The 24809-nt window shown below is 52.8% G+C and overlaps 1 protein-coding gene across 3 annotated transcripts in view; it reads left to right on the top strand.

Annotated features, from left to right (window-relative positions):
* Window positions 1-23511, top strand: part of BCAM (basal cell adhesion molecule (Lutheran blood group)) — a 62825-nt gene extending 39314 nt beyond the window's left edge. Inside the window, exons 4-17 of one of the 3 annotated variants that reach the window (XM_077336645.1) lie at window positions 483-553; window positions 885-981; window positions 2577-2759; window positions 2865-2989; window positions 5314-5473; window positions 5599-5714; window positions 9054-9195; window positions 12569-12693; window positions 13659-13797; window positions 15619-15651; window positions 15804-15824; window positions 18062-18209; window positions 19446-19566; window positions 21505-23511. In XM_077336645.1, coding sequence (XP_077192760.1) covers window positions 483-553; window positions 885-981; window positions 2577-2759; window positions 2865-2989; window positions 5314-5473; window positions 5599-5714; window positions 9054-9195; window positions 12569-12693; window positions 13659-13797; window positions 15619-15651; window positions 15804-15824; window positions 18062-18209; window positions 19446-19566; window positions 21505-21510 — 1487 coding nt within the window. In that variant the 3' untranslated portion in view covers window positions 21511-23511. The remainder of the gene's footprint in view (window positions 1-482; window positions 554-884; window positions 982-2576; window positions 2760-2864; window positions 2990-5313; window positions 5474-5598; window positions 5715-9053; window positions 9196-12568; window positions 12694-13658; window positions 13798-15618; window positions 15652-15803; window positions 15825-18061; window positions 18210-19445; window positions 19567-21504) is intronic. The other 2 variants (XM_077336646.1, XM_077336647.1) reach the window with 2 other exon arrangements.
* The last annotated feature ends 1298 nt before the right edge of the window (window positions 23512-24809 follow it).

Raw genomic sequence — 24809 nt, forward strand, 5'->3', positions numbered from 1 at the left:
TTCGGCATGGTTCGGCCGCCTCGACAATCACTGAAGCCCAAGGCAGCCAGCGGCGTGGAGAGGAGGGGCAGTGGTGGTTCGGACGCGTTGGCGATCATCAAAGCCCAAGGTGACCAGCGGCATGGAGAGGAGGGGCGGTGGCAGCCGCCACTGCCCCTCCTCTCCATGCCACTGGTCACCTTGGGCTTTGGTGATTGCCAACGCGTCCGAACCACCACTGCCCTTCCTCTCCACGCCGCTGGTCGCCTTGGGCTTCGGTGATCATCGAGGAGGCCGATCCGCACCGAAGTGCACAACTCTAATTGGGGCCAACTTCCAAGGAAACCCAGAACCCTTTGCTTTAAACTGCTCTTGCTGAATCTGGCTGCCTGCCCACGGGCATTACACAGCAGCAGAGGATGCACACTTCTGGTGAACACTTTAGTTTGCAGCAGCCCAGCCCGGCCTCCAAGGTTCCCTAACTGCTGCTTGTGTCCCCACAGACCCCCCTGAGACCCCAGAGGTCGTTAAGAACACCAGGACTCTCTCAGTGACTGGAGAACATGCTTCCGAGGTGAGAGCCTGTGGTGGGGAAGAGATAGATAGATAAATGAGAGAATGAGAGAAGCATTGGGATAAATGAGAGAAGCATTGGGATTCACCTCTGGTTTCAAAGGCCTTCGTTCTTGGCAGGTAGCATGCGATGAAAAGCCAGAAAAATTCTGGCCAGGGTCTGTATCCAGGAGTGAGGGGAGGTTTCCTTAGCTGCTGCCTCTCTCCCTGGTCATTTACGGTGGCAGCTGGAAAGGAAAGCGGAGGCAGTCAAGGCAGGTGAAGCAAAGCCGGGGGTTGGAGGCGGCCTGAAGGTGGCTCTTAGCTGTGAATTCAGTGTCTCTCTTCCCCAGATTGCGATGTGCAGCAGCCTAAATGCCAATCCGGTGCCGACCATCAGCTGGTACAAAGACGACCAGCCCCTGCAAGCCCCGACAGAACGGAACTCCGGTAAGGGGGCCGCTAAGGGAGGGGCCTTTTGCCTTTTGATAGTGTTTCATGGCAAAGATACCGGAGTGGCTTGCCATTTCCTTCTCCAGTGGATCACCTTTTGTCACAGCTCTCTGCTATGACCTGTCCGTCTTGGGTGGCCCTGCACGGCTTCTCCACGACAAGGCAGCGATCCTTAAAGGGGTGGGGAAAGAAGAAGGGGCTGACAGAGAATGAGGTGGCTGGATGGAGTCACTGAAGCAGTCGGTGCAAACTTAAATGGACTCCGGGGAATGGTAGAAGACAGGAAGGCCTGGAGGATCATTGTCCATGGGGTCAGACATGACTTCGCACCTAACAACAACAATGGAGGGGCTGTGACTGGACGGCAGAGCATCTGCTTGGCGCGCTGAAGGTCCCGAGTTCAATACCCGGCATCTCCATCTCTGACAAAGGGATCAGGTGGCAGGTGATACGGTGTCCTTTATCCTTCATCACCCCTAGAGATCTTCCTTTCGTGTGCCTAGTCCAGAGGTAGTCGAACTGCGGCCCTCCAGATGTCCATGGACTACAATTCCTATGGGCCCCTGCCAGCAAATGCTCCGGGTGTGAACGGCTGCTTTGGTGGCCGAACTGCCCAACCCTAAGGGACAGACCGGGTAATGATGCCACAACTTCCTCACAATGCTACAGATTCTGTGGCTGAGGATTTCTGCTTAAGCCTACCTGATTCTGATCAGTTTCCCTCCTCTCCGGCTGCAGAGAGAGAGAGCTCTTTCCAAAGACTCCGTAGCGTCATCTGTTTGGGCCTAAGGGAATACCAAATGTTCATCTTCCTGTTTTGTCGGGAAAGTATCTTGACAACTCCCCAAAATACTACAACTCATGCATCCAAGGCAGCTGGCAGGCATTAGATTCGGAATGGACACAAAGAAAATGCTTCTGTACATGACAAGTGATTGAAACGTGGAATTTGCAGCCAGAGGCCATGGCCACAGGCACAGAGGGCTTTGAAAGGAGATGGGATGCATTCATGCAGGAGAGGCCTATCAGCAACCACCAGCCATAGTGACTAAAGGGAACCTCCATGTTCAGAGGCAGTTAAGCTCTGGATCCCAGTGCCAGGAGGCAACATCTCCTCTTACTGAAGTCTGGTGTCTTGAAGGCCCTTCAGACTCAGCAGTTGGCGGTTGGACTGGTGGAAGGGTCCCTTCTGGGACGAGCTTCTGAGGCCTTGTGGGTAAGAGGAGTGGAGGATTCTAATCTGGAGAACCAGGTTTGATTCCCCACTCCTCTGCGTGCAGCCAGCTGGATGACCTTGGGCTATCCACAGCTCTCTTAGAGTTGTTCTTTGGGAGCAGTTCTCTCACAGCTCTCTCTCAGCCCTACCAGCCTCACAGGGTGTCTGTCTGTTGTGGGGAAAGGTGTTTGCAGGCCGTTTTGAGACTCCTTTGGGTAGTGAAAAGTGGGGCCTAAAAAACCAGCTCTTCTTTTTCTTCTCCGGGGCCTGCCATGCAGGGCATGTCTGCCAGTGTGGGTCTGATTGAGGGCTGTTCATGACACCTTGCTCCCTGCCCCCCTTTGCCTATCACCAGCGCTTCTCTCCTTCTCCCCAGATTTGTACGTGGTGCCACGGACTGTGAAGGAGGCCTCGGGGCTCTACTCCATCTCCAGCACACTCTACCTGCGCCCGAACAAGACCGACAAAGACTCCCAGTTCTACTGCCAAGTCAACTACCTGATGCCCCACGGAGAAGCTCACAGCCATAAGTCGGAGAGTTTCCAGCTCACGCTGCACTGTGAGTGCCCTTCCCACCCCCCGCACGCCCCTCTCTTGCACGGAAAAACGCCCACGTGGGCTGGAGAGTGAACCTCCTCCTGTTCCGCATTCCCCTTCCTTGCAGATTACACGGAGAATGTGCAGTTCAGTTTGGAGTCTCCCAAGGTCATCAAGGAAGGGGACGACGTGCGGCTGCTGTGCCAAGGGGATGGAAACCCCCCGCCTGAGTACGTCTTCACCAAAATGAAGGTAACGCTTCACTCAGCTCTTCACCCTGTCTGGTCCTTCATTGGTGAGTTGTTTCCAATTCAACCTGGAGGAAGCGAAACGAAAACAGCAGCAGCACTGTGCACATGTGTGTGAACCCAAGTCCCAGTCTCTGGGCAGGGGTAGATGTCCAAACGCTGGCAGGGGCTCATGGGAATTGTAGTCCATGGACATCTGGAGGGCCGCATTTTGACTACCCCTGCTCTTGGGTGTCTACGTCAGGGGTCCCCAAGAGTGTGCCCAGGGGTGTTTGGCCACCTGGTGCCCATGAAGTCTTTTCAGAAAATGGCCAGGGAGGGGGCAACTATCTTGCAACTGGCGCTGTCTGGTCCCCCGCCCCCCAGGCAACCCTTCTCAACTTTTTAATCATTGAGAACCCCCTGAAATATTCTTCAGGCTTCGAGAAACCACAGAAGTGATGCGATCATGCAGAATGTGGTAGGGAAGCAGAGCTGTGGACACGCCCACCTGAGGCCCCTCCCCTTCCCACCCCCTCCAGGCACATCATTGGCCATTTCAGGTTGTTTAACATGACCATAGATGATCATATCACCCAATATGTTTTACAAATCCTATGTATTTACTAGCAAGAAAGCCCATTGCAACCAGGAATGCAATGGGTGCTAGGATCCAGGGGACACTGGCAGGCACAGATCTCCCTCTCCTGCTCCCTCTCCCTCTCCCCATAGCAGCAGGAGCCATAGGAGGTAATCAGGGCTATTTGTAGCAGGGAATGAGGACACATTTGGGCGTCTCTCTCTCTCTGTCTCTCTCTCTCTCCCTCGCAGCAAGAGCGATAGCAGGTAATCAGGGCTGATTTGCGGTTTGGCAGGGCTCTCTGTGTCTCTGTCTCACTCTCTCTTGCTGGCTCCTGCAGCGTCTGAGAGCAAAGTGGCTAGCATCTAGGGAGGGAGGGAGCTGTAGGAGCAGGGCCAATCAGGGTGCTGCCAGCTTTGCTGGCCACACCCTGATTGGCCCTATTCCAACTCAGACATCCAGGACACTCTCCACCCTCAGGGCTGTTTCACAAATATTAAGAGGAACAATGGATAAGGATAATTAACTCCCACACATCCAGAAAACCCTTCCAGGGCTGTCAAGATACACCAAGGGCCATTCCACACTCGTTCAAAATTGCACAATGGTTGCAAATTGAAATCGCTACTGATTTGCTGTTATGCACAACGTCGTTGACAATCTGCAACACTCCTGAAACTGATCCGCAAAAAGCGCTTCGTTGTAGCGCTTTCAGGGAAATCCCAAAAAGTGGATTCACCCTCTGAAAAGTGCTACACTCTTGCAACCAATCTGCAACACTAGCGGGAAAGTTCTGTGCGTCACCATTGTTGCGGTTTCTGCAAAGTCCCTCCCCCTGGCTCTCTCCTCTGATCTTACGGCGAAGCGATCGCCAATTTTTTTTCTCAGAGTGAGCGGAGAGCAACGCACCAGCGAGCCTTCGTTTACCCAGCGAGGCTTCCCCGGCTGTAGTCCCTCCCCAGAGCTGTTTTAAGTCACCAAGCACCACACAGCCCCATTTGCTGGTTTATTTTCCCTTTATTTTTCACTTTATTTTCGGCCAAAATTCGCGCCCGTGGGGGGGGTATTTTTTTTTCACTCGGGGGAACGTGGCAACGATGAAACGGCAGCTCAAACACCACCTGCTAGCTAGATGGGTCTCTCCGTTGCAACGAATCAATGCAGATTCATTGCAACGTGTTTTTTTTTTTTTAACCTGCTTAAAGGGAAAGGGGCTTTTCGGGAGCATGATAACGGCCGCCCATTGGCTGCTCGTTTGATTGATGGCCAGGGGTGGGACAAAGCTCTGCAATATCGCTTCCTGGCTAGCGATTTTTGCCGAGACCGGAACCCTGTGGGAAACGATAGAAACACAACTGGATTCCACTACAAAGGCAGGTATGCATAACGACGAATTCCACTATTTAAAATGGTGTTTTTTCGTTCCGCAACCAATTTGCTACATAGATCCTGGTGCGGAATGGCCCCACGTTTTCACAAAACCTGCTCCAGGGGAATTGATCTCTGTTACCTGTGATTCCAGGGGATCTCCAGCTGTCCCCTGGGGACTGGCATCCCCAAATGTGCACCCCAGTGAATGTGTTATTATGCCAGGGCCACTGCTGTGGATCACAGCATCCTTCTGTGCACACTGATTTCCAGTCTGGGCCATGCATTTGCTTGTGACGATGGAACTCTGGCTGATGATTTTGGGGTTTTTCTGACATGTCTCCTCTGCTGCCTCCCCCCCCCCCCCCACACACACAATTTGCCTGTCCTGGTCGTTCCAGTCTCAAGACCACTTTGAAGATTTGGTGTCCAATCCAAATGGACTCCTGGTCCTTCGGCAAGTGACCAAGTATGACAGTGGGACGTACCGGTGCCAAGTGCTGGATTTCGACAGCCCCCCTGAGGTGGACCTGGAGAAGGAGGTGACCATCTTTGTCAACTGTGAGTGCACCGGGACTTTTGGGAAGAAAAGCTGACAGGGCCTTCCCTGCAGTGAGAAAGCTAGGGGTTCAGCCCCAGTATTTGCCAGTCAATCTCTTTCTCTTCTCTCTGTTCCCTCACTCCAGATCTAGACGCGATGGTCCTGAACCCTAACAAGACCGTGAAAGTCCCCCTGGGGGGGAACGTCGAATTGAACTGCAGTTGCTCTGGTTCCCAGACACCCACCCTGTCATGGAGGAAGGTGAGCCGGCTACTTCCTGTGTTCGACACATCAGGCTTGGCAGAGAGGATGTTTATTTCCTTTGGCCTTCTCACTGGCAGTCAGCGCTTAGGCCAGGAGTCCTTAATAGGGTTGGGTGCTTTGGCGCCCGAAGTGGCCGGTCTCTCCTGGTGCAGCCAGCGCCGTGGGGGAGGAAGGGGAGGCGCGGAGAGACTGGCCACTTTGGGGGCCAAAGCACCCAATCCTAGTCCTCAACATTTGTCAGCCTCCAAGCACTTTTGGGATTCTGAAACCAGGTGTGGGCGGAGCCCCAAAATGGCTGCCGCAGGAGGCGGAGTTGACTGCAGAATGTCTTGGACATTCCTGTGTTGAACAAGCTATCTTTAAAAAAATGAGTGTAGTTTACCTCCAGTCGCATTTTTTAAAAGAAATCAAATCTAGGTCAGTGAGAAGTCTTGCTGGGCAGAATCCCCTTCTGGCCTCACCCTCTTTCTGAAAACACAGGGTAGCACCAGGAAATGGCACCCATGCGAACCATGTTGTGGACCCCTGGCTTAGACAAATGTTCCACTGAGTTTGAAAGGACTTACTAATGAGAGTACAACCGTTATGCCCCATGCCCTGGAAAGCCAGCTTGGTCTCGTGGTTAAAGAGCGGCAGCCTCTAATTTGGAGCACCAGGTTTGCTTTCCCACTCCTCCTCTTCTACATGCAGCCAGATGGGTGGTTGTGGGCCAGTCACAGTTCTCTCTGAGCTCTCTCAGCCCCACCTCTTGTGGGGAGAGGAAGAGAAAGTGATTGTAAGCTGCTTTGAGACTCCTTAAGGTAGGAAAAAGCGTGTCTCTGCACGAGCTGTTGTTCCTGAGTCCAGATCAGTAACTCATACAGAGGAAAAAGTACTGTCTTCTATTGTTCTTCCTGCAGCCTCAGGGGAAATCTGGTAGTCTAGACCTGACACCAAGAAAAATCAGATAGAAACATGGACTCTTCTTCTGAGTCTGACTGTTGGCTTAGTGGTCTCATCCTGCCGAGTCTCATCCTGGAGTTTTTAAAAATTTATTTACTTAAAAGAGTTAAAAAAGAAAGAAACTCCACTTTTTTGTTGTCTATAGCAGTGGTCCCCAACCCCCAGGCTGGGGACCGGTACTGGTCCGTTGATCAGTTGGTACCGGGCCGTGGCTCCTCCTCGTCCTCCTCCCCGGCTGTTGCCTCAGGGGCTGCCCTGCCACTCTGCCGCCGGCTCTCCTTTGGTGCTCTCTGGCGGCCGCCATATCTGGGGCTCCCCCTCAGCGTGGCACTGCGCACCTGCTGTTGGCAGCGCCTCCAGTGGGCGGCGGGAAGTCAGGGGCGCTGGTGGGAAAGCAAGTGGAGCAGGGGACTCAGGTGGGATCATTGAGAACCCCCTGAGACATTCCTCAAGCTTTGAGAAACCCCAGAAATGGCGCGATCATACAGAATGTGGTTGGGAAGCAGAGGTGTGGACATGCCCACTGGGGGGCCCTCCCCTCCCCACCCCCTCCAGGCCCATCATTGGCCATTTTGGAAGTGCGGAGAGGTCATATCACCCACTAAACGCTTAACAATTTTATATATATATATATATATATATATATATATATATATATATATATATATATATATATATATATATATATATATATATATATATATATATATATATATATATATATATATATATATATATATATATCCCCACACACACACACACACCCATTTGGGAAACTCTTCCAGGGCTGTGAAGAAATCCCAGGGCTGCATGAAACCCTGGTTGAGAAAGCCTGGATTAGGGGCACATGGACGCAGCAGGGAGATGGAGGCTTTAGTGCAGGGGTAGTCAAACTGCGGCTCTCCAGATGTCCATGGACTACAATTCCCATGAGCCCCTGCCAGTGAACGCTGGCAGGGGCTCATGGGAATTGTAGTCCATGGACATCTGGAGGGCCGCAGTTTGACTACCCCTGCTTTAGTGTTCTCGACATAGTGCCTGTGGCAGTCTGGCCACTTCTGTTTTGTTCCTCATGGGCCTGGGCAGGCACACAAGTAACAATACATCCCCTCAGCCCCGGAAACAACCTCTGCAGCCAGCTAGGAGGAGGGGGCTCTTCTGAGGGAGGCGACTTCTGACAAGCTGCATACTTTAAAAGTCAGTCTTCTTGGAAGCAAAAGTAGAGAACAGCTCAGGTGGTTAGTCATTCAGGGGGCAAAAAGTGAGCCTCTGAACAGCAAAGTTCTTTGGGAACACTCTGAGTGTCACCCAATGTCCTCATTCTGTTACAAAGTGGGAGTACAAGAAACATCCTTGGCATATCGTGATCACTGCCCTATGCTCACTGCCTCTTTTCATGACGTTTCTGGCCTTATCCCTGTAATCTGTATCTTAAATTTGCAACTTTGCAAACCGCAAACTGTACTGAGCTCTGTATTCCCAGATAACAAAGGCCTAAACCTTTAGGCTCACAATAGCAGCCCTCTCCAAGGGAACAATTCTGCAAAGGTTCACTCTTTTCTTTCCTCAACAAACTTTGAACCTGCTTCTAGGCCAGTCTATGATTCTATGATTCAATAGACCTTTAAACCATTTTCAATCTGAAGGCAAAACAAGAAAATTGTGACCAAACCCAGCTGGAATTGCTGTAAGAGGCCCAGAAGAATTCACCGTCTGAGAGATCCTTCCCCTCTTTCTCACAACGGCTTCAGTTTGCCCCGGAACATTTTTTAGGGATGGTGCCATCCTCACTTCTAGAGGAAGGGAATTCCAGACCTTGGGAAGCATAACAAACTCCAAATAGTCCCACTTCACAGAAACAGGCAGGGTTGTGGATCAGTGGCAGAGCCCCTGCTTGGCACGCAGAAGGTCCCCGGTTCAATCCCCAGGATGAAATAGAAGAAGAGCTTTTTTGTACCCTGTTTCCTCACTACTCAAAGGAGCCTCAAAGCAGCTTCCAATCGCCTTCCCCTCCTCCCCCATAACAGAGACCCTGTGAGGTAGGTCAGGCTGAGAAAGCTCTGAGAGAACTGGGAATCAGCCCAAGATCACCCAGGTGGCTGCATGTGGAGGAGGAGCAAGAGTGGGGAATCCAGAGACTGAGACCCTTTGCTGCCCCAGGTCTCTGGCAGCTAGTCCCAAGCTGGCAGCTAGCCTCCACCATACCCTCCTTTGAGGTTCTGTCTGTTTTGGGGAAGAAAGGAGAGAGAAGAGAAAGAGAAAGAAAATGAATTGGGTGGAAAGAAAGAAAGTAAAAGAAGGACTGATTGATGGATGTGAATGGATGTGAATTGGGTAGATGGAGAGCTTTCAAAGAGCTGTCTAAAATCATAGCCCCTTCTCTTCCTCCTGCAGGGAAAAGAACAGGTGGAAAACGGGAGGACGTTGACCCTGAATTCGCTAACCTACCACATGGCTGGCACATATACATGCGAGGCATTGGTTCCCAGCATCCCTGGACTGCAGAGGGACCAGTCCGTCCGGATCATTGTCGAGGGTATGGATTTGGGGGAGGAAAGGGACCCTTCCCATCCCAATAAATGGCTCTGTTCACTTCTGCTTCTCTTGTGACTTAACACTGAAGCCATTTGAGGTTCAAGTCTAAGGTGACCAGATTTTCACAAAGGTAAAGCAGGACACCATTGTCAGGGGGGGCAGACTCCCCTCCTCCCCTCCTGACGCGTGGTGGGGAGCGCCCAGCCTCCCCTCCTCCTCCCTCCGCAGGGGCAAAGACAGCCACTTCCGCCTCCTCCAACGGCTTGGCATGTTTCCTCGGGAGTAAGCACCTCAGAGCGCTCCCCCATCCCGGGATGGGATGCAGGAGCCGGCTGCGTCTGGGGCCGGGTGACAAGAGCTTCCCCTTCCGAGCTCCCCCCCTCCCCAATATGTTAATTTTGCTGCCTCTCCCCCCCCCCCCCACACACACACATCTTACCTTGCCAGCCTGTCTCTTTCCCTCTCCCTCTGTGGCTGCTGCCTCCAGGCTCCCTCCCCCTCCCCTCCCTCCTCAAAACAGACGTGGGGGTGCTGGGGAATGGCTTGCGGAGCCTCTGGATGCTCCACAGAGTGCGCAGCGGGGGTGGGGGGTGGGGAGCGCGCATCCTACGGCCTCTGTGGCCCGCTCGCCTCTCGCCTGCCCGCCTGACTGTATGCGGCTGCTTCCCTGGGCGGCAGCGGCAAGACAGTGGGGTCAGGTGAGGACGGCGGTGGCTCCCCAGCAGAGGTCGTCTGGCTGCCAAAGCATGTGGGAGGGAAGTGCAGGGAGGTGGCGGAGGCGGCACAGCGCTCTGGCAGCAGTGGTGGATTAGTCGAGCGGCAGCCAGGCCCCACGGCCCCCTCGCAGCCCAGTCCAGATGGAATCGGCCTCTCGTCTCTCCGTTGCCTCCCTTGCCCTGTGCATACCCGCCGACCGCGCCTCCCCCCCCACGGGAAAAATCGAGATTTTGGGGAAACAGTCTGGGGCGCGGGACCAATCCTGAATTTTCAAGACGGTCCCGCAAAAGCCGGGACGTCTGGTCACCTTATTCAAGTCCCCAGTGCAGCAGCCTTCCAAGGACCTGGGCTTTGTTTTGGGAGATCTGAGTCATGAGCACAGGGAATTCACTGCTGCAGGACTTGGTGGTAGCTACGAGCGTAGACTGCTTCAAGAAGAGATTGTAGAAATATCGTGAGCAGAGGTCCATCAATTAGCCACAAGGTCTAGATGGGACTCACTGTCTGCACCAGTCATGTCTGTCTTCTTGGCGCTTGGGGGGCAACAGTGGGAGGGCGTCTGGAGTACTGGTCCAGCTGGTGGACCTCCTGATGGCCCCTGGGTTGCGGCCACTGTCTGACAGGGTGGGCCATTGGCCGGATCCAACATGGCTCCTCTTATGTTCTTATGCCTGGGGCAGTAATACTGTGTCTTTTTGGTGCTTGGGGGGCACAGTAGGGAGGCTTCTGGAGTTCGGGCTCCACTGGTGGACCTCCTGATGGCCCTGAGGTTTTGGCCACTGTGTTGGACTGGATGGGCCGGTGGTCTGATCCAACTCATAAATCATTCATAAGCAGCTTCCAGGTTCTTCTGGGTCCAGGGCTGTCTCACCCTCCAGTGTCCCAGAATTGAGCTGCAGGGTGGGTGGGTGGGTGGGTGGCTACTTTTCACCTTATTTTCACCCTCTCCTGGGCCAATTACTTTTCTTCCACAGCCAGAGAATGGGCCGGGCTCTTCCTTTACCTTTTAAATGTTTTCTCAAGGGTGGGACAGCCCCAGGCTCAGCCAGCCCTTCTTCCCCAACCCAGTCCTGGGGAGTGACAGGTTCCTGGGCCAATGGATCCTAGCTTTGGATCGGTGAGGTCACTGGCCCTACCCCCTGGACATCTTTAAGGCAGTGGTCCCCAACCTTTCTGAGGCTGGGGACCGGCAGGGCAGCGGGCCGCGGGCCGCACATGCGCAGGCCGCGCCCACGCATCACGCATGCACGGCCGTGCCCGTGGGCCACGCATGCGCGGGCCGCGCCCCACGCATCACGCATGTGCGAATGCGTCATGCATGGCCAAAATCATGCACGCGCGGCACTTTTGCGCATGCGTGCATGAGCGAAAGTGCCGTGCATGCGCGATTTTTGGCCGCGCATGGCGCATGCGCGATGCACGGGTGCGGTCCCGCGTGCGCGATGCATGGCCGCGGCCCTGATTCCCTCTCCCCGCCCTCCCGCAGTAAGAAGCTTCCCGGGCCGCAAGCTTGCGGCCTGGGAAGTTTTTTACTGCGGGGGGTGCTGGGGGAGGGAGCCGCGGCCCGGCGCCATGGCCTTCGCGGCCCGGCACCAGGCCGCGGCCCGCAGGTTGGGGACAACTGCTTTAAGGAACTGGCTGCCCCACCCAACCTCAGCTGCCCTGCTCTCAATGCTTCCTTGCTGGAGCACCCCTGGGTCTTAATGCTAACATAATCTCTGGTTGGTTTCTGCTGCTGAGCACACTGCTAAGAGCCAGCTAGGCTCCTTCCAGCCAGCAAACTCTTGAGTAGTCCCTGTCAAAGCCATGCCCTGCTGCAGTCTGACAGAAAAGAAGAGTTGGTTTTTATACCACACTTTTCACTCCCCAAAAGAATATAGAATTCTGTATTCTGTATCCAAAGGAGTCTCAAAGTAGCTGACAATTGCCTTCCCTTCCTCTCCTCACAACAGGCACCCTGTGAGGTAGGTGGGGCTGAGAGAGCTATGAGAGAACTGCTGTCTGAGAGAACTGCTGTCTGAGAACTGTGTCTAGCCCAAGGTCACCCAGCTGGCCTCATGTGGAGGAATGGGGAATCAAACCCCGTTCTCTGGATTAGAAGCCTCTGCTCTTAACCAGTACACCAAGCTGGCTCTCCCTTCAGGGCTTGATAGTAGAGCATGCCTTTGGTAGGGCTCCTGGGGTAAGCATGGGGTGGAGGGGCCAACCCTGGACAGCCACCATGCAGCAAACTAAATAATCTGATGCAATTCCTTGTGAGCTCTAAGCCCGGAGCGGCCAATTTGGACGATGTGGCGCACAACCCTACATTTGAGAGCCAACTTGGTGTGGGGGTTAAAGAGCTTTAATCTGGAGTGTCAGGTTGGATTCCCCATTCCTCCTCCCCAGGCAACCAGCTGGGAGGCCTTGGGCCAGTCACAGCTGTTCTCACAGAGCAGTCCTCTTAGAGCTCTCTCAGGCCCACCTGCTTCGTGGGGAGAGGAAGGAAAGGGTGTCTGTTAGCCGCCTTGGGGACTCCTTTGGGTGATGAAAAGCAGGGCATGCAAAGCCAGTTCTTGCTCTCCTTCTTCATCTTTGCCACCGAAACCCCAGCCTCAGGCATCCTTTTCAGTGCAGGGTTCCTAGGGTTGCAAGCTCCCGGTTTGTTCCCAAAACAGGAAAGCCGGAAGTGGAGCATCCTCAATCGCCCAGCCGTTTCCACAGCTTCAACCAGAAGGTGACCTTGACCTGCTCCGCTTTGGGCCACCCGGAACCGCAGATCACCTGGAGCGTACCTGGAAAGGTGAGTGCAGGGGGGGGATGGCCCAGGGGTGGCTCTCCAGGGGTCCATGGTTCTGGTGGAAAGTGTCCACTGTTGTCACAGCTGACTTACAGGGACCCTGTAAAGCAGGGGTAGTCAAATTGCGGCCCTCCAGATGTCCATGGACTACAATTCTCATGAGCCCCTGCCAGCGGATGCTGGCAGGGGCTCATGGGAATTGTCGTCCATGGACATCTGGAGGGCCGCAATTTGACTACCCCTGCTGTAAGGCAAGAGTTGTTCAGAGGTGGTTGGCCATTGTCTTGGGTTAGACAAGACTACGTTCCAGCCCTAACAAAACCAAGTTATTTATTTGGAATATGCTTCCAAGGGCATCGGCTACCCTGGGATCCTTTTCAGAAAGCATTACTATGATGGATTTAGAATTGACTTTGGGATTTAAATCCATCAAATATGACTGGATAGAAGCTCGTTGGGGAGAGAGGACTGGACACTCCAAAACAGCATGTGGAAGTGTGTCCGGGAGTTTGCAACCATGTGAAAAGGGGAACTGATAGATTCATGGTCTTATCAGTGGCTGCTAGCCATGGGGACTGAAGGGAGCCTCCACTTCCAGAGGCACCAGACCTCTGAATCCCAGAGCCAGGAAGCACATAAGGGGAAGGCCTCAGCCTTACTGCCCTGTTGTTGGACCTCCAGAGGAATTGATTGGCCACAGTGTGAGGCAGAATGCTGGACTGGATGGACCCTCACTGGTCTCATCATAGGCTCTTATGAAGGCCTTGGCCTCTCTGACCTATAGTGGGTTCTTGAGAGGAACCAGTTGGACACCGTGTGAGACAGGATGCTGGCCGGGGTGGACTGATCCAGCAGGGCTCTTCCAAGGCGTCCTGCAGGTGTTGAACCGAGAGAGCGGGGCACCTGAGGCAGAGACTGGCACTGCCTCCCAAGTCACCCTCACTGCCCTTTTTTCCTGCTTGTCCCAGGTCTCCCCAGAGAGCTCTGGCAACCGAGTGATCAGCAAACTGACCGTGGAGGTAACGCCCGAGCTGGCCGAGAGCGGCGTTAAGTGCTTTGCGGAAAACGAGCACGGCTTGGCTGAGTGGACGTTCGGGTTGGAGACCGGTGAGTGGGCCTGAGAGGGAGGAAAGGGGTGGTCATGTTTGCAGACGTGTGCAGAGGGTGTGGCTGCTGGGTGCAGGCCAGCTATTCCCTGGGCAGGTGCAGTGGTCGGCCGGCGGAATTGCTGTCCTGTCTAAATAGCGGGCGATCAATGGGGCGGATGAGACGCTGTCCGAGAGTCTCACCTGTATCCTCCCTGGCCAGGTGCTGGTGGAAGGTTATTGGACATGCACCTTCAAGGGAGGGGGATGCAGGCTCTTTCCACCTGTCAGGTGCCTCCAAGGCTGCCATCCTCCAGGTTGTAGGAAAAAAGAAACCACCAAGTTGGCTGCTTATGGCTGAAGTTTCGATCCCTTTTATAAATTTGACAGAATGAGATCTGGTATAATTTCGTTTTCAAAAATATAAATCTTCAACGGCGTATATCTGTGCATAGAACAATGGAGAATAATTCTTTCTTTTAATGGCACTTACCGTGTCACTTTGCCACTGTGGTCTCTCAGTTGAGAAACTGTTCTGGAAGGAACCACGGTCTCTGCTGGCAAAGTGGCATGAAAAGAAGGAATCTTTATTGGTGATTTCTTTTCTCTTTGGGTCTGTTGGCTGGCTGGTCTTCTTTTTTGCAGATCCTCCAGATTGTGGCTGGAGCTCTCCCACCGTCACAACTAGGGTTGGGTGCTTCGGCGTCCAAAGTGGGCGTTCGTGCCACGGCGCTGGCTGCTTCGGGCGCGAATGGCCACTTCGGACACTGAAGCACCCAACCCTAGTCACAGCTGATCTTCAGGCAACAGAGATCAGTTCCCCTGGAGAAAATGGCCACTTTTGAAGGCGGAGTCTATGGCACGACAGCCCACTGCAGTTCTTCCCAACTCGGGCTCCGCCTCTCCAAATATCAGGAATGTCCCAACTCAGAGCTGGCCACCATAAGTGCTGCTCTGCCCAGGCCAGTATATTACCAGTCTAGGTTTGCCTTCTATTTAAAATGTCCTTTTGAATTTAAATCTACTATTTATGTTTTAATAGGCATTTGGAGCTTTTTTATAGCTCTCATGAGCTCTCCCCCCTCTCCCCACGCTCTCAATTTCTGTCTTCAGCTCAGTTTTAGGAAGCTTTAATTTGGTTTAACACAACGTTCAAAGTTTTTCAGGCCTCCTGCCAGTGCCCAGGAAGAAGCATTAAGGCCTGACCCTGAAAGCATCAACCCCACTCTGCCCTATCCTTCTTGTCACCCCCACCCCCAGCCCAGCTTCCTCATCAGATCAATAATGCTCTTTTGGCAACAGCAAAAGGAAATTTCTGTCTCATACCGTTTGATCTATCCTAGACACTTCAAGCACTCCAGGACTGCAAAGAGATACGGAACGTTAAAAAAACCCAGTCCTTGCATAACTCACGATTGAGGGGAAAAACCCTAACCCTGCTTTAGAGAAAGAGAGAAGGGGAACCATGGTGTAGCAGGAAGACAATTCTGTTCCAATATTGCAAAAAAACTGGTGCATTTTTGTATTGAGCTTCCCCAGGGACCTTTATAGGTGGGTCCCAGAAACAGAGAGGGCGAAATTAACAGATGTCTTTGGACTGAATCCCTGCATTTGCTGGCAGGGGCTCATGGGAATTGTAGGAGGGCCGCAGTTTGACTACCCCTGTCAAAAACATACTTGCTTTGCACATAGGCCATGTCTTTCCTGCCCTGTGGCGGGCACACAAGCCCTGGCTTGTTTTCTCGGGAGGATGGGAGAGCAAGGATTTGGGGCGGGGTGAAATGTCAGAGGAAGCAAAGTATTCCCCACACACTGTTCCTAACAGCCCTGTCTCTCCCTATAGCGTCCCCAACTGTATCTGCTACCGCAGTGCCAGGTGAGTTCTTCCCCTGGATCGAGGACCTGGTGTGGTGTGAGGACAAGGCTGACTGGTGTGTTTGTGTGTGGGGGGGCGAGTTTTGACTGGCAAGCCGCATGGGTGGAGGCTGGCTGTTAACTGCTTTTTCCCCTCTCCTGCATGCCTCCCAGGGAACCCTGTTCTGCAGACAGGTAGGTGGTGATGTTGGTGTTGGGGGGTCATAGGAAGGTCCCCCTGAACTGTTTCCTGGAGGGCTGGCTGGCAGGGGAACGGAAAGTGGGTGAGCTTTGGTTTATTTCCATCCCCGACTTGCTCCCCACCCCCAGCAAACAGGAAACAGGCTTAATGAGGTTCCTTGTAAAACATTTCTTTCCCTTTTATTACACTCCAAAGGACTGGCAAATCAGGATTCACCATCTCAGGACGGTGAATATCAATCAGATTATCCTTATCCATTGTTCCTCTTAATATTTGTGAAACAGCTTTGGGGGTGGAGAGTGTCCTGGCTGACCGAGATGGAATAGGGCCAATCGGCATGGCCAGCAAAGTTGGTCGTGTTGATTGGACCTCCCTCTCCAGCTCCCGCCCTCCTTCCCTGGACACTAGCCACTTTGCTCTCAGATGCCTGAGAGAGACACACAGGAACACAGAGAGCCCTGCCAAACTGCAAACGACCCCTGATTACCCGGTATGGCTCCTGCTGAGAGAGAGAGACAAACTGCAAAGGAGCCCCATATGACCCTTGCTTCCCTGCTATGAAGGAGCCCTGATTACCTCCTATGGCTCCTGCTGAGAGAGAGACAGAGACAGAGACAGAGACAGATCTGTGCCTGCCGGTGTCCCGTGGGTCCTAGCGCCCAATTTAATTCCTGATTGCAATGGGCTTTCTTGCTAGTAACGTCATAAAATCATTTAATGATTTTAAAAAAACTGTTAAATGATCATTCACCTGAGATTATGGCCACAGTTGCTAAATTTTCAGTTGAAGTACTTTGTCAGAAGTATGCTCTTTTAGCGTATCTTAGTTTTCACTGCTGTCTATTTCTATTCCCTGCATTCGGCAGAGGGTTGGACTAGAGGGCCCTGGAGGTCCCCTCCAACTCTGTGATTCTATGATTCCTACTCTATCTGTCTGCCATATATATATTGTAATATTCTGGCGTGCTAATAAAGGTTAATGGATGAATGAATGAAGAAAACTATGTGCAAAAGAGGAAGGGAGTATTTTTAATGTTGCATTTGTCAGAGTTCATATGAGGTTCGCTGTGTGTCATTTTGAAGTCCCAACAGGAGGTCCCCGGTTCAGTCTCCGGCACCTCCAGTTAAAGGACCTGGCCGTGGGCGATGGGTGAGCCCTCTGCCTCAGACCCTGGAGAAGCACTTCTGGTCTCAGTTGACAAGACAGACCTGGACAGACTAAGGGCCTCATTCAGTATAGAACAGATTCATGTTTCAAGAGAGAATCATGGCCAAATAAATGTCATACCAGTTGCAGATGATTTTAGGGTTGGGCACTTTGGCGTCTGAAGCGGCCGCTTGTGCCCGAAGAGGCCAGCGCCAGGGCACTTCGGGCACAAGCGGCCGCTTCAGACGCCAAAGCGCCCAACCCTACACATTAACACTTGAGGGGAGGAAAAATTCCAGGCATACAAATTTCTGTCAAGTGTTTATTCAAATTCCCGTCTCCTAAAAAAAAAAAAAAAGATATGTAGCAGAGCACTTGCTGATTTCAGGGCATTTTTATTCTCTGAATCTGGGTTTATCAGTTTTATACCACTTGAACTGCCCCCTGAAGTATCCTGGGGATTGTAGTTTTTGAGTGCTAGGTAATCCTCTATCAGGGCAGAGTCTTGCAAGGGACACTGTTGTGTCACAGGACAGGAGTCCATGAGAGCAGCCGTTCCATCACTTGAGGTTGGGGAGCACCATGGCTCAGTGGCAGAGCTTCCGCCTGGCACGCAGAAATTGCCATGTTCAATCCCCAGCAGCTCCCATTAAGAAAAGGCCAGGCAAGAGGCAAGTCAAAGGCCTGCTGCTTGTGTCCCTGGAGAGCCACTGCCGTTCCAGTTGGACAATACAGATCTTGATGGACCAATGGTCTAATGTAGGGGTGGGCAAACTGTGGCCCTCAGATGTCCATGGACTACATTTCCCATGAGCCCCTGCCAGCGAATTCATGGGAATTGTAGTCCATGGACATCTGGAGGGCCACAGTTTGCCCACCCCTGGTTTAATTCCATAAAAGGCAGCTTCACGCATCCTTATGTGCACAATCATGGCTGTGAGAGTCCCTTTCTGGGAGACATTTTCAAGTTCTACTGGCAAAAATCCCTGTGGGTGTCCTAGCTTCTGAGCTTGCATGGAGTTTTGGTGGCAGGGGGTCCACACGAGCTCCACTCACTTCCTCTCTGTTTTTCCCCACCACCAGTGGACGGAGGCGAGAGCCAGGGCGGCAGCACAGTGGCCGTCATCGCGGTGTGCGTCTGCGTCCTCCTGCTCCTTCTCATCGTGGGCTTTTTCTACTTCATGCAGCGCCGTGGCCGACTGCCCTGTGGCGGGGGTGAAAAAAGATCTTTGTGAGTGGAACCACCTCTGAACGTCGTACTCCTCTGCCCCACTCCCACCCCTGCCCACACTTGTCTCCGTGCCCCCAGCTGCCTGTTTCTCCTTGGAATTTGTCAGGAGGGAAGGAGGGAGAGAAGCCCGTCGGTTGGCTGAACAACTGATGCTAGGTAGAAGCTTTCATGTGCATGCACACTTCCACCAGATACCCGATGAGGTGCACATGCACACCAAAGCTGATACCCAGAATAAAGCTTTGCTAGTCCTAAAGGTGCCAGTGGACTCAAACTTTGTTCTGTTGCTTCAGACCAACACAGCTACCTGCCTGCATCTACTGGCTGGCTGTCACACATGCACTGGGTGCTTAAATTCATCGTTTCACTTGGAGCGAGGTGACCAGCAGTTGTCACAATCCTCCATGGATCTCATTCCATTGCCTTCCCCTCTGTAAGGGTGCTCATAAGGAAAAGGGCTCTTTTGTGGCCTGCTGATGGAGGCTGTGGCAGAGTTTTGGGTTTGCAGCCTCTCACTTGTCTCACACAGGTGAAAGAACAGTTGGAGGGCATCATAGGCAGAGCTTCTGTTAAAAGAGCTCTTTAGACAGGAGAAAAGGGGGTTGAGCCCTTTTGCACAGAAGATGGGTTTAAAGAGCCCTTTGCTCACACAGGAGAGGAGGGATTTAGAGAACCCTTCATTCACACAGTAGAGGAGGGGGCTAAAGAGTCCTTTCACACAAGGTTTAAAGAGCCCTTCGCTCACATAGAAGAGGATGGGTTAAAGAATCCTTAATTTAAACAGGAGAGGAGGGGTTTAAAGAGCCCTTTGCTCTTACGGGATAGGAGTGGGTTAAAGAGTCTTTTGCTGAAACAGGAGAGGAGGGGTTAAAGAGCCCTTTACCCACATGAGGGTTGATCAGCTAATGTTCTGGGCTGTTACCCACATGTTCAGCCCAAATGATATTCACTGTTTCAAATTTACTGGCCCCCTTGAGGTTTATCCAAAATCTTCCTCATTTGATGCCCAGGCATATGCAAATATATTCAGATCTGGCTGTCGCCTCAGAGCACAGGTTTTTTCTAACATGGAGATCCTGCACATTCAGCCACAAAGTCCAGATGGGAGGAAGGACCTTGGGGGAGGGGGCGAAGGAGGATAAAAGAGCTCCCGGCAAGTAATCTAATGCTGCTGGGTCTCGTGGCCACCTGTCCCTGGAACGTCACGCTCAGATGTCTGTTTGGCTCTCCCGCCAGGACCCCCAAGGACGGGAATCCCGACGACACCGTGGTGGAGATGAAGACGGACAAGCGGAACGAGCAGACAGGCCTGCTGAGCCCAGGCGGGGGCGGCGGAGGCGGAGGCGGGACGAACGAGGTGAGGCCAGGCCGTGGAGAAGGAATCCAGCACAAAACAGCTTGAACTGGCTGGCTTCTGCCTAGCCCCTCTCCGGATGGAGCCGGACAGGATCTGATTTTCCCTGTAGCTGGTGGGAAAGAGACCCTGACAGAGAGGGCCCGGGCTGTCCCAATCTCACCAGGACTCCGAAGCTAAGTAGGGTCCCTCTGGTTAGCCCTTGGAGGGCAAGTTGGCAAGCAAGGCCAGGGTCCTTACGCAGAGGAGGGCAATGGACAGCTGCCTCCCTCTGTGCCTTCAGAAGCCAAGCGCTTGGATGGGAGGGCCCCAAGGAAGTCTAAAGCGAGCCAAGTTTGATTCCCTGCTCTTCCACATGCAGCCAGCTGGCTGATCTTGGGCTAGTCACAGTCCTGATAGTGCTGTTCTCACAGTGCAGTTCCATCAGAGCTCTCTCAGCCTCACCTACCTCATATAGTGTCCATTGTGAAGTGAGAAAGGGAAGGCAATTGGAAGCGGCTTTGAGACTCCCTCTGGTAGTGCAAAGCAGGGAATAGATTCCCTGTCGTTTACTTGGATTTTAGTAAAGCTTTTGACAAGGTTCCCCATGATGTTCTGATGGATAAGTTGAAGGACTGCAATCTGGATCTTCAGATCGTTAGGTGGATAGGGAATTGGTTAGAGAACTGCACTCAAAGAGTTGTTGTCAATGGTGTTTCATCAGACTGGAGGGAGGTGAGTAGCGGGGTACCTCAGGGCTCGGTGCTCGTTCCGGTACTTTTTAACATATTTATTAATGATCTAGATGAGGGGGTGGAGGGACTACTCATCAAGTTTGCAGATGACAACAAATTGGGAGGACTGGCAAATACTCCGGAAGATAGAGACAGAGTTCAACGAGATCTGAACACAATGGAAAAATGGGCAAATGAGAACAAGATGCAATTTAATAAAGATAAGTGTAAAGTTCTGCATCTGGGTTAGAAAAATGAAAAGCATGCCTACTGGATGGGGGATACGCTTCTAGGTAGCACTGTGTGTGAACGAGACCTTGGGGTACTTGTGGATTGTAAGCTAAACATGAGCAGGCAGTGTGATGCAGCGATAAAAAAGGCGAATGCCATTTTGGGCTGTGTCAACAGGGGCATCACATCAAAATCACAAGATGTCATAGTCTCATTGTATACGGCACTGGTCAGACCACACCTGGAGTACTGTGTGCAGTTCTGGAGGCCTCACTTCAAGAAGGACGTAGATAAAATTGAAAGGGTACAGAGGAGAGTGACGGGGATGATCTGGGGCCAAGGGACCAAGCCCTATGAAGATAGGTTGAGGGACTTGGGAATGTTCAGCCTGGAGAAAAGGAGGTTGAGAGGGGACATGATAGCCCTCTTTATGTATTTGAAAGGTTGTCACTTGGAGGAGGGCAGGATGCTGTTTCTGTTGGCTACCGAGGAAAGGACACGCAGTCATGGGTTTAAACTACAAGTACAACGATATAGGCTTGATATCAGGGAAAAAAAATTCACAGTCAGAGTAGTTCAGCCGTGGAATAGGCTGTCTAAGGAAGTGGTGAGCTCCTCCTCACTGGCAGTCTTCAAGCAAAGGTTGGATACACACTTTTCTTGGATGCTTTAGGATGCTGAGGGCTGATCCTGCATTGAGCAGGGGGTTGGACTAGGTGGCCTGTATGATTCTATTATTCTAAGGTGACTGTAAGCCACTATGAGCCTCCTTCGGGTATATAAAAAGCAGCATATAAGAACCAGCTTTTCTTCTTCTTCTTCTTCCTCCTCTTCTAATGTAGGTTTACCCAAGGAAGAAATTGATATGGGGGGAGAGAATGTTCTTTAGTGAATCATAATCAGATTTGGCCTCTCTGTTTCAACTTAGATTTAGCAAACCAAATGTAAAAAGCAGGATGATGAATTGTCTGCCCCCCCCCCCACTTTCTCCATACAGTGCTGAGAGGGATCCTGGACTTGGGGGGGCTTGCTCCAGAGAGACCCCCTCCTGCCGCCCGCTCTGTACCACACCATGGAAGAAGAGGAGGCTCCGATTGGACTGTGCCAGGGGAATGGTGGTTCCTTCTGAGACCCCCTGATCCAGGAGGGGAGAGGGCATCTTTGCAAGTTGGACTTCTTGCTGGGTGGGGCAGGGGGCTGGTGCTGCCTTCACTACAACTTCCTCCTTAAAAGATCTGGCTTGGTTTGTTCGTTTTCCTTTTCGAGAGACTGACAGATGCACTTGATCGCTTGGTTCTCAGTCTGCAGCTGAACCCCCATAGAGATGGACCGCTCACTCATGTACTTATGTCAACCATACCCAAACGGTGAGCTTTGCAGATTCATCCCCTGCCCCCAAGTTACCAGCTCGCAGAACGGTCTTTCTTGTCTGTTTTGTCACGCATGGTCAAGAAGGGGCCAACTTTTGCAAAGTGTTCATGCCTGGTCGCCTGGGAAGGCGGAGTTGCTCACCCTAGGCAACCAGGCCAAGCTGTTTTGTCTGATGAATGGTTTTCCTCCACCACACCCACCTGCCTCCCCTCTGTACGCAAGCCAGAGCCAAAACTGAGTGACTGCAGGCACGCTCCTGTCCTCTCAGGCACACTGCTGCCTGCTGCGCCTCTTCCCTGTGCTCACCCAAAACACACTTGGGCGCCTCTTCCAGTTGTGCAACCAGGTAGGAACACACCTGTGTTGCAGCTCCATGCTGCAAGAAGCTTCACCCACTGGCGCTGGCACATCAGAACTCAAGGCATGAGCCAGGGTCTCTCTCTGTTGGCGTTTGTTGTTCCTGGCCAGTGGGCACCCCAAAAGAGCACACCTTTGTTCCTTCAGGTGCCCACAAAAAGCACACCTTTGCTCCAGATGCCCATTGAGCATGCCTACATGCCTGAACTTGACCCAGCTTGAGTCCCTGATGCTCCATCGTGATTCTCCACCCAGAGCAATTTTGCATTTTCTCCCTACCGGGTATGGGGGTTGTACCTCTGATCTGTGCTTTGGCACCACAGCTGGCCTTGGCATCATCAGGTGCCGTCCTCAAACGCCTCATTCTACACATCCAATATTGGCAGCTCCGAAAACCCACCTGCACAGGGAATTCCTTCTTAGAAACCTCCGTTTGTATTTCCCACACTCAACCCCAGTCCCCACAATCTCTGCTTCCTTCGTCTGGGGAGAGGGTAAGCTCATCCCCAGTGCTCAGCCTGGCAGCTCCCCAGATCTTTCTGCCAGCCTCAAGGTTGGGGTCTCCCGGCCAATGGGTGCACTGACTCTCATTTTGTTTTTATACACCAGGATGGGGCACTCTGGGTTTTGTTTTTTTTTGTTTTTTTTTTGGGGGGGGGTCTCATCTGCAGTCCGTCAGTCTCCGGGGCTGCTCCTCTCTCAAGCCTCTTCATTCATTTTCTCTTGCACTGCCTTGGTCAAAACACTGGCTTTTGGGGGGAAGGGGGTTGTATATTTAATGGGAGGCAAAGACGGGAGAGGGGGGGAGTAAGGGAGGGTGATTGACTGGGCCTAAGAGATGCGGTTGGTGGGGGGAGACGGCCTCTCCTCTCAAGGTAGCTGGCAAGTCCCTTCCCCCTTCCTTTCCTCTTCCACACTCATGAGTTTCTCTCTCTCTTTCGCACATTTTGGTGGCCAAAGATACCTTCCCCTTGGACTCTCCTTTCCCCACTCCTGTGTTTCCCTCCGGATGGCCCATTTATTGTCTTTAAGGATTGGCTCTTGTGCCTTGACCAGTGGACGGCCGTGGGGGCGATCTCGACAGAAAAGTTTCTTCCCCTGCTGGTTTTTCAGGCAGCCACCGAAGGACGCAGGAGCAAAACCTCCTTTCCTGGTCCGTTGGCCACCCTTGCCGGCTAGCATCTCTGGTCTCCCCTCCCGCGACTGCCTGTCACCCACCGCATCTCCCCCCCCCCCAGTTACACTGTACATTAGCAATTAAAGAGATTGTACCCTGCTCATAGACTCCGGGTGTGCCTTCTTTCCCCCTTCTCGGTCCGTTTCCCGGCCAGCTGCTCTCCCCGCCCTGCTCCGACCCGCTGTCACCAAGTTTTAAAAATAGAACCTCCCCTGAGATCTGACGCACTCCGCCTCTGAAAGCTCGGAAGAGCCCTTTGATTCGCCTCACCTTCAAAGGGAAATTAATTTTGGGTGCTGGAGGCCGGGAGGTGGGGTGGGGGGTTTGGCGTTTCCAGGAAGGAGACTTCGGCAGAGAGAAAAGGAGGTCCCGGGCAAAGGTCTTCGGAGATGGACTTCTCCCTTTTCCGTATGGTGAGAAGCATTGAGCCTTTGGGAAAGAGGCTACTGGCCCAACTCTGGACCTCAGCGTACATCTTGCCCCCTCCTCTTGTGAACATGCAAGCGTGAGCATCGTGCCTCTTGTGTACTGGCCACAAGGATCCTTGCAGTGGTAGTCAAACCGTGGCTCTCCAGATGTCCATGGACTACAGTTCCCATGAGCCCCTGCCAGCTCGCTGGCAGGGGCTCATGGGAACTGTAGTCCATGGACATCTGGAGGGCCACAGTTTGACTACCCCTGAAGTAGAGGCTTGAGTGCTTCGGTGCGGTTCGGCCACCTTGGCGGTTACTGAACCGAGGTGGCCTAAGCGCTTGCAACCCCTATTTCTGTGTGTTTGAGCGTGTCTTGAACCTGCGCTGGAATGTGCTGAGTGTGTGGCGGCCACGGAATGTTCCCAAACATTTCCCACCTCCTTTTGTAGGGTTGCCCATCCCAACTGAGGATGCCCTCCAGTTTTAAAGCTCGTCTCCAGGCTACAAAGTTCAGTTCCCCAGGGGATAATGGCTGCTTTGAAAGGTGGGCTCCATAGCGTTATACTTCATTGAGGTCCCCCCTGCCCCAAATCCTGGCTGCACCTCCAAAGTCTCCAGGTATTTCCCAACTCAGAGTTGGCTCCCCTATGCTGCTGAGAACTGTCTTGTCAGTCTTGGGATGTTCAAGGCAAGCCAACCTCTGTTAGCTGAAGTGAAGAGTTGAATCTGTGTGTGTGTGCGCACGCACCTGAGTCATGCCTGACCCTTGGGGGGGGGAGGTTTCTTGGCAGACTCAGTACAGGGTGGCCTTGCCAGTGCCTTCCCCAGTCATTAATGTTTTACCCCCCCAGCAAGCTGGGTACTCATTTTACCGACCTCGGAAGGATGGAAGACTGACCCGGCTGCTGGGATCGAACTCCCAGCCTCATGGTCACAGTTTCAGATATCATGTTGGCTGTTTTACCACCCTGTGCCACAAGAGGC

This window comes from Paroedura picta, chromosome 5 (genome assembly GCF_049243985.1).
Source record: "Paroedura picta isolate Pp20150507F chromosome 5, Ppicta_v3.0, whole genome shotgun sequence".
Lineage (NCBI taxonomy): Eukaryota > Metazoa > Chordata > Lepidosauria > Squamata > Gekkonidae > Paroedura > Paroedura picta.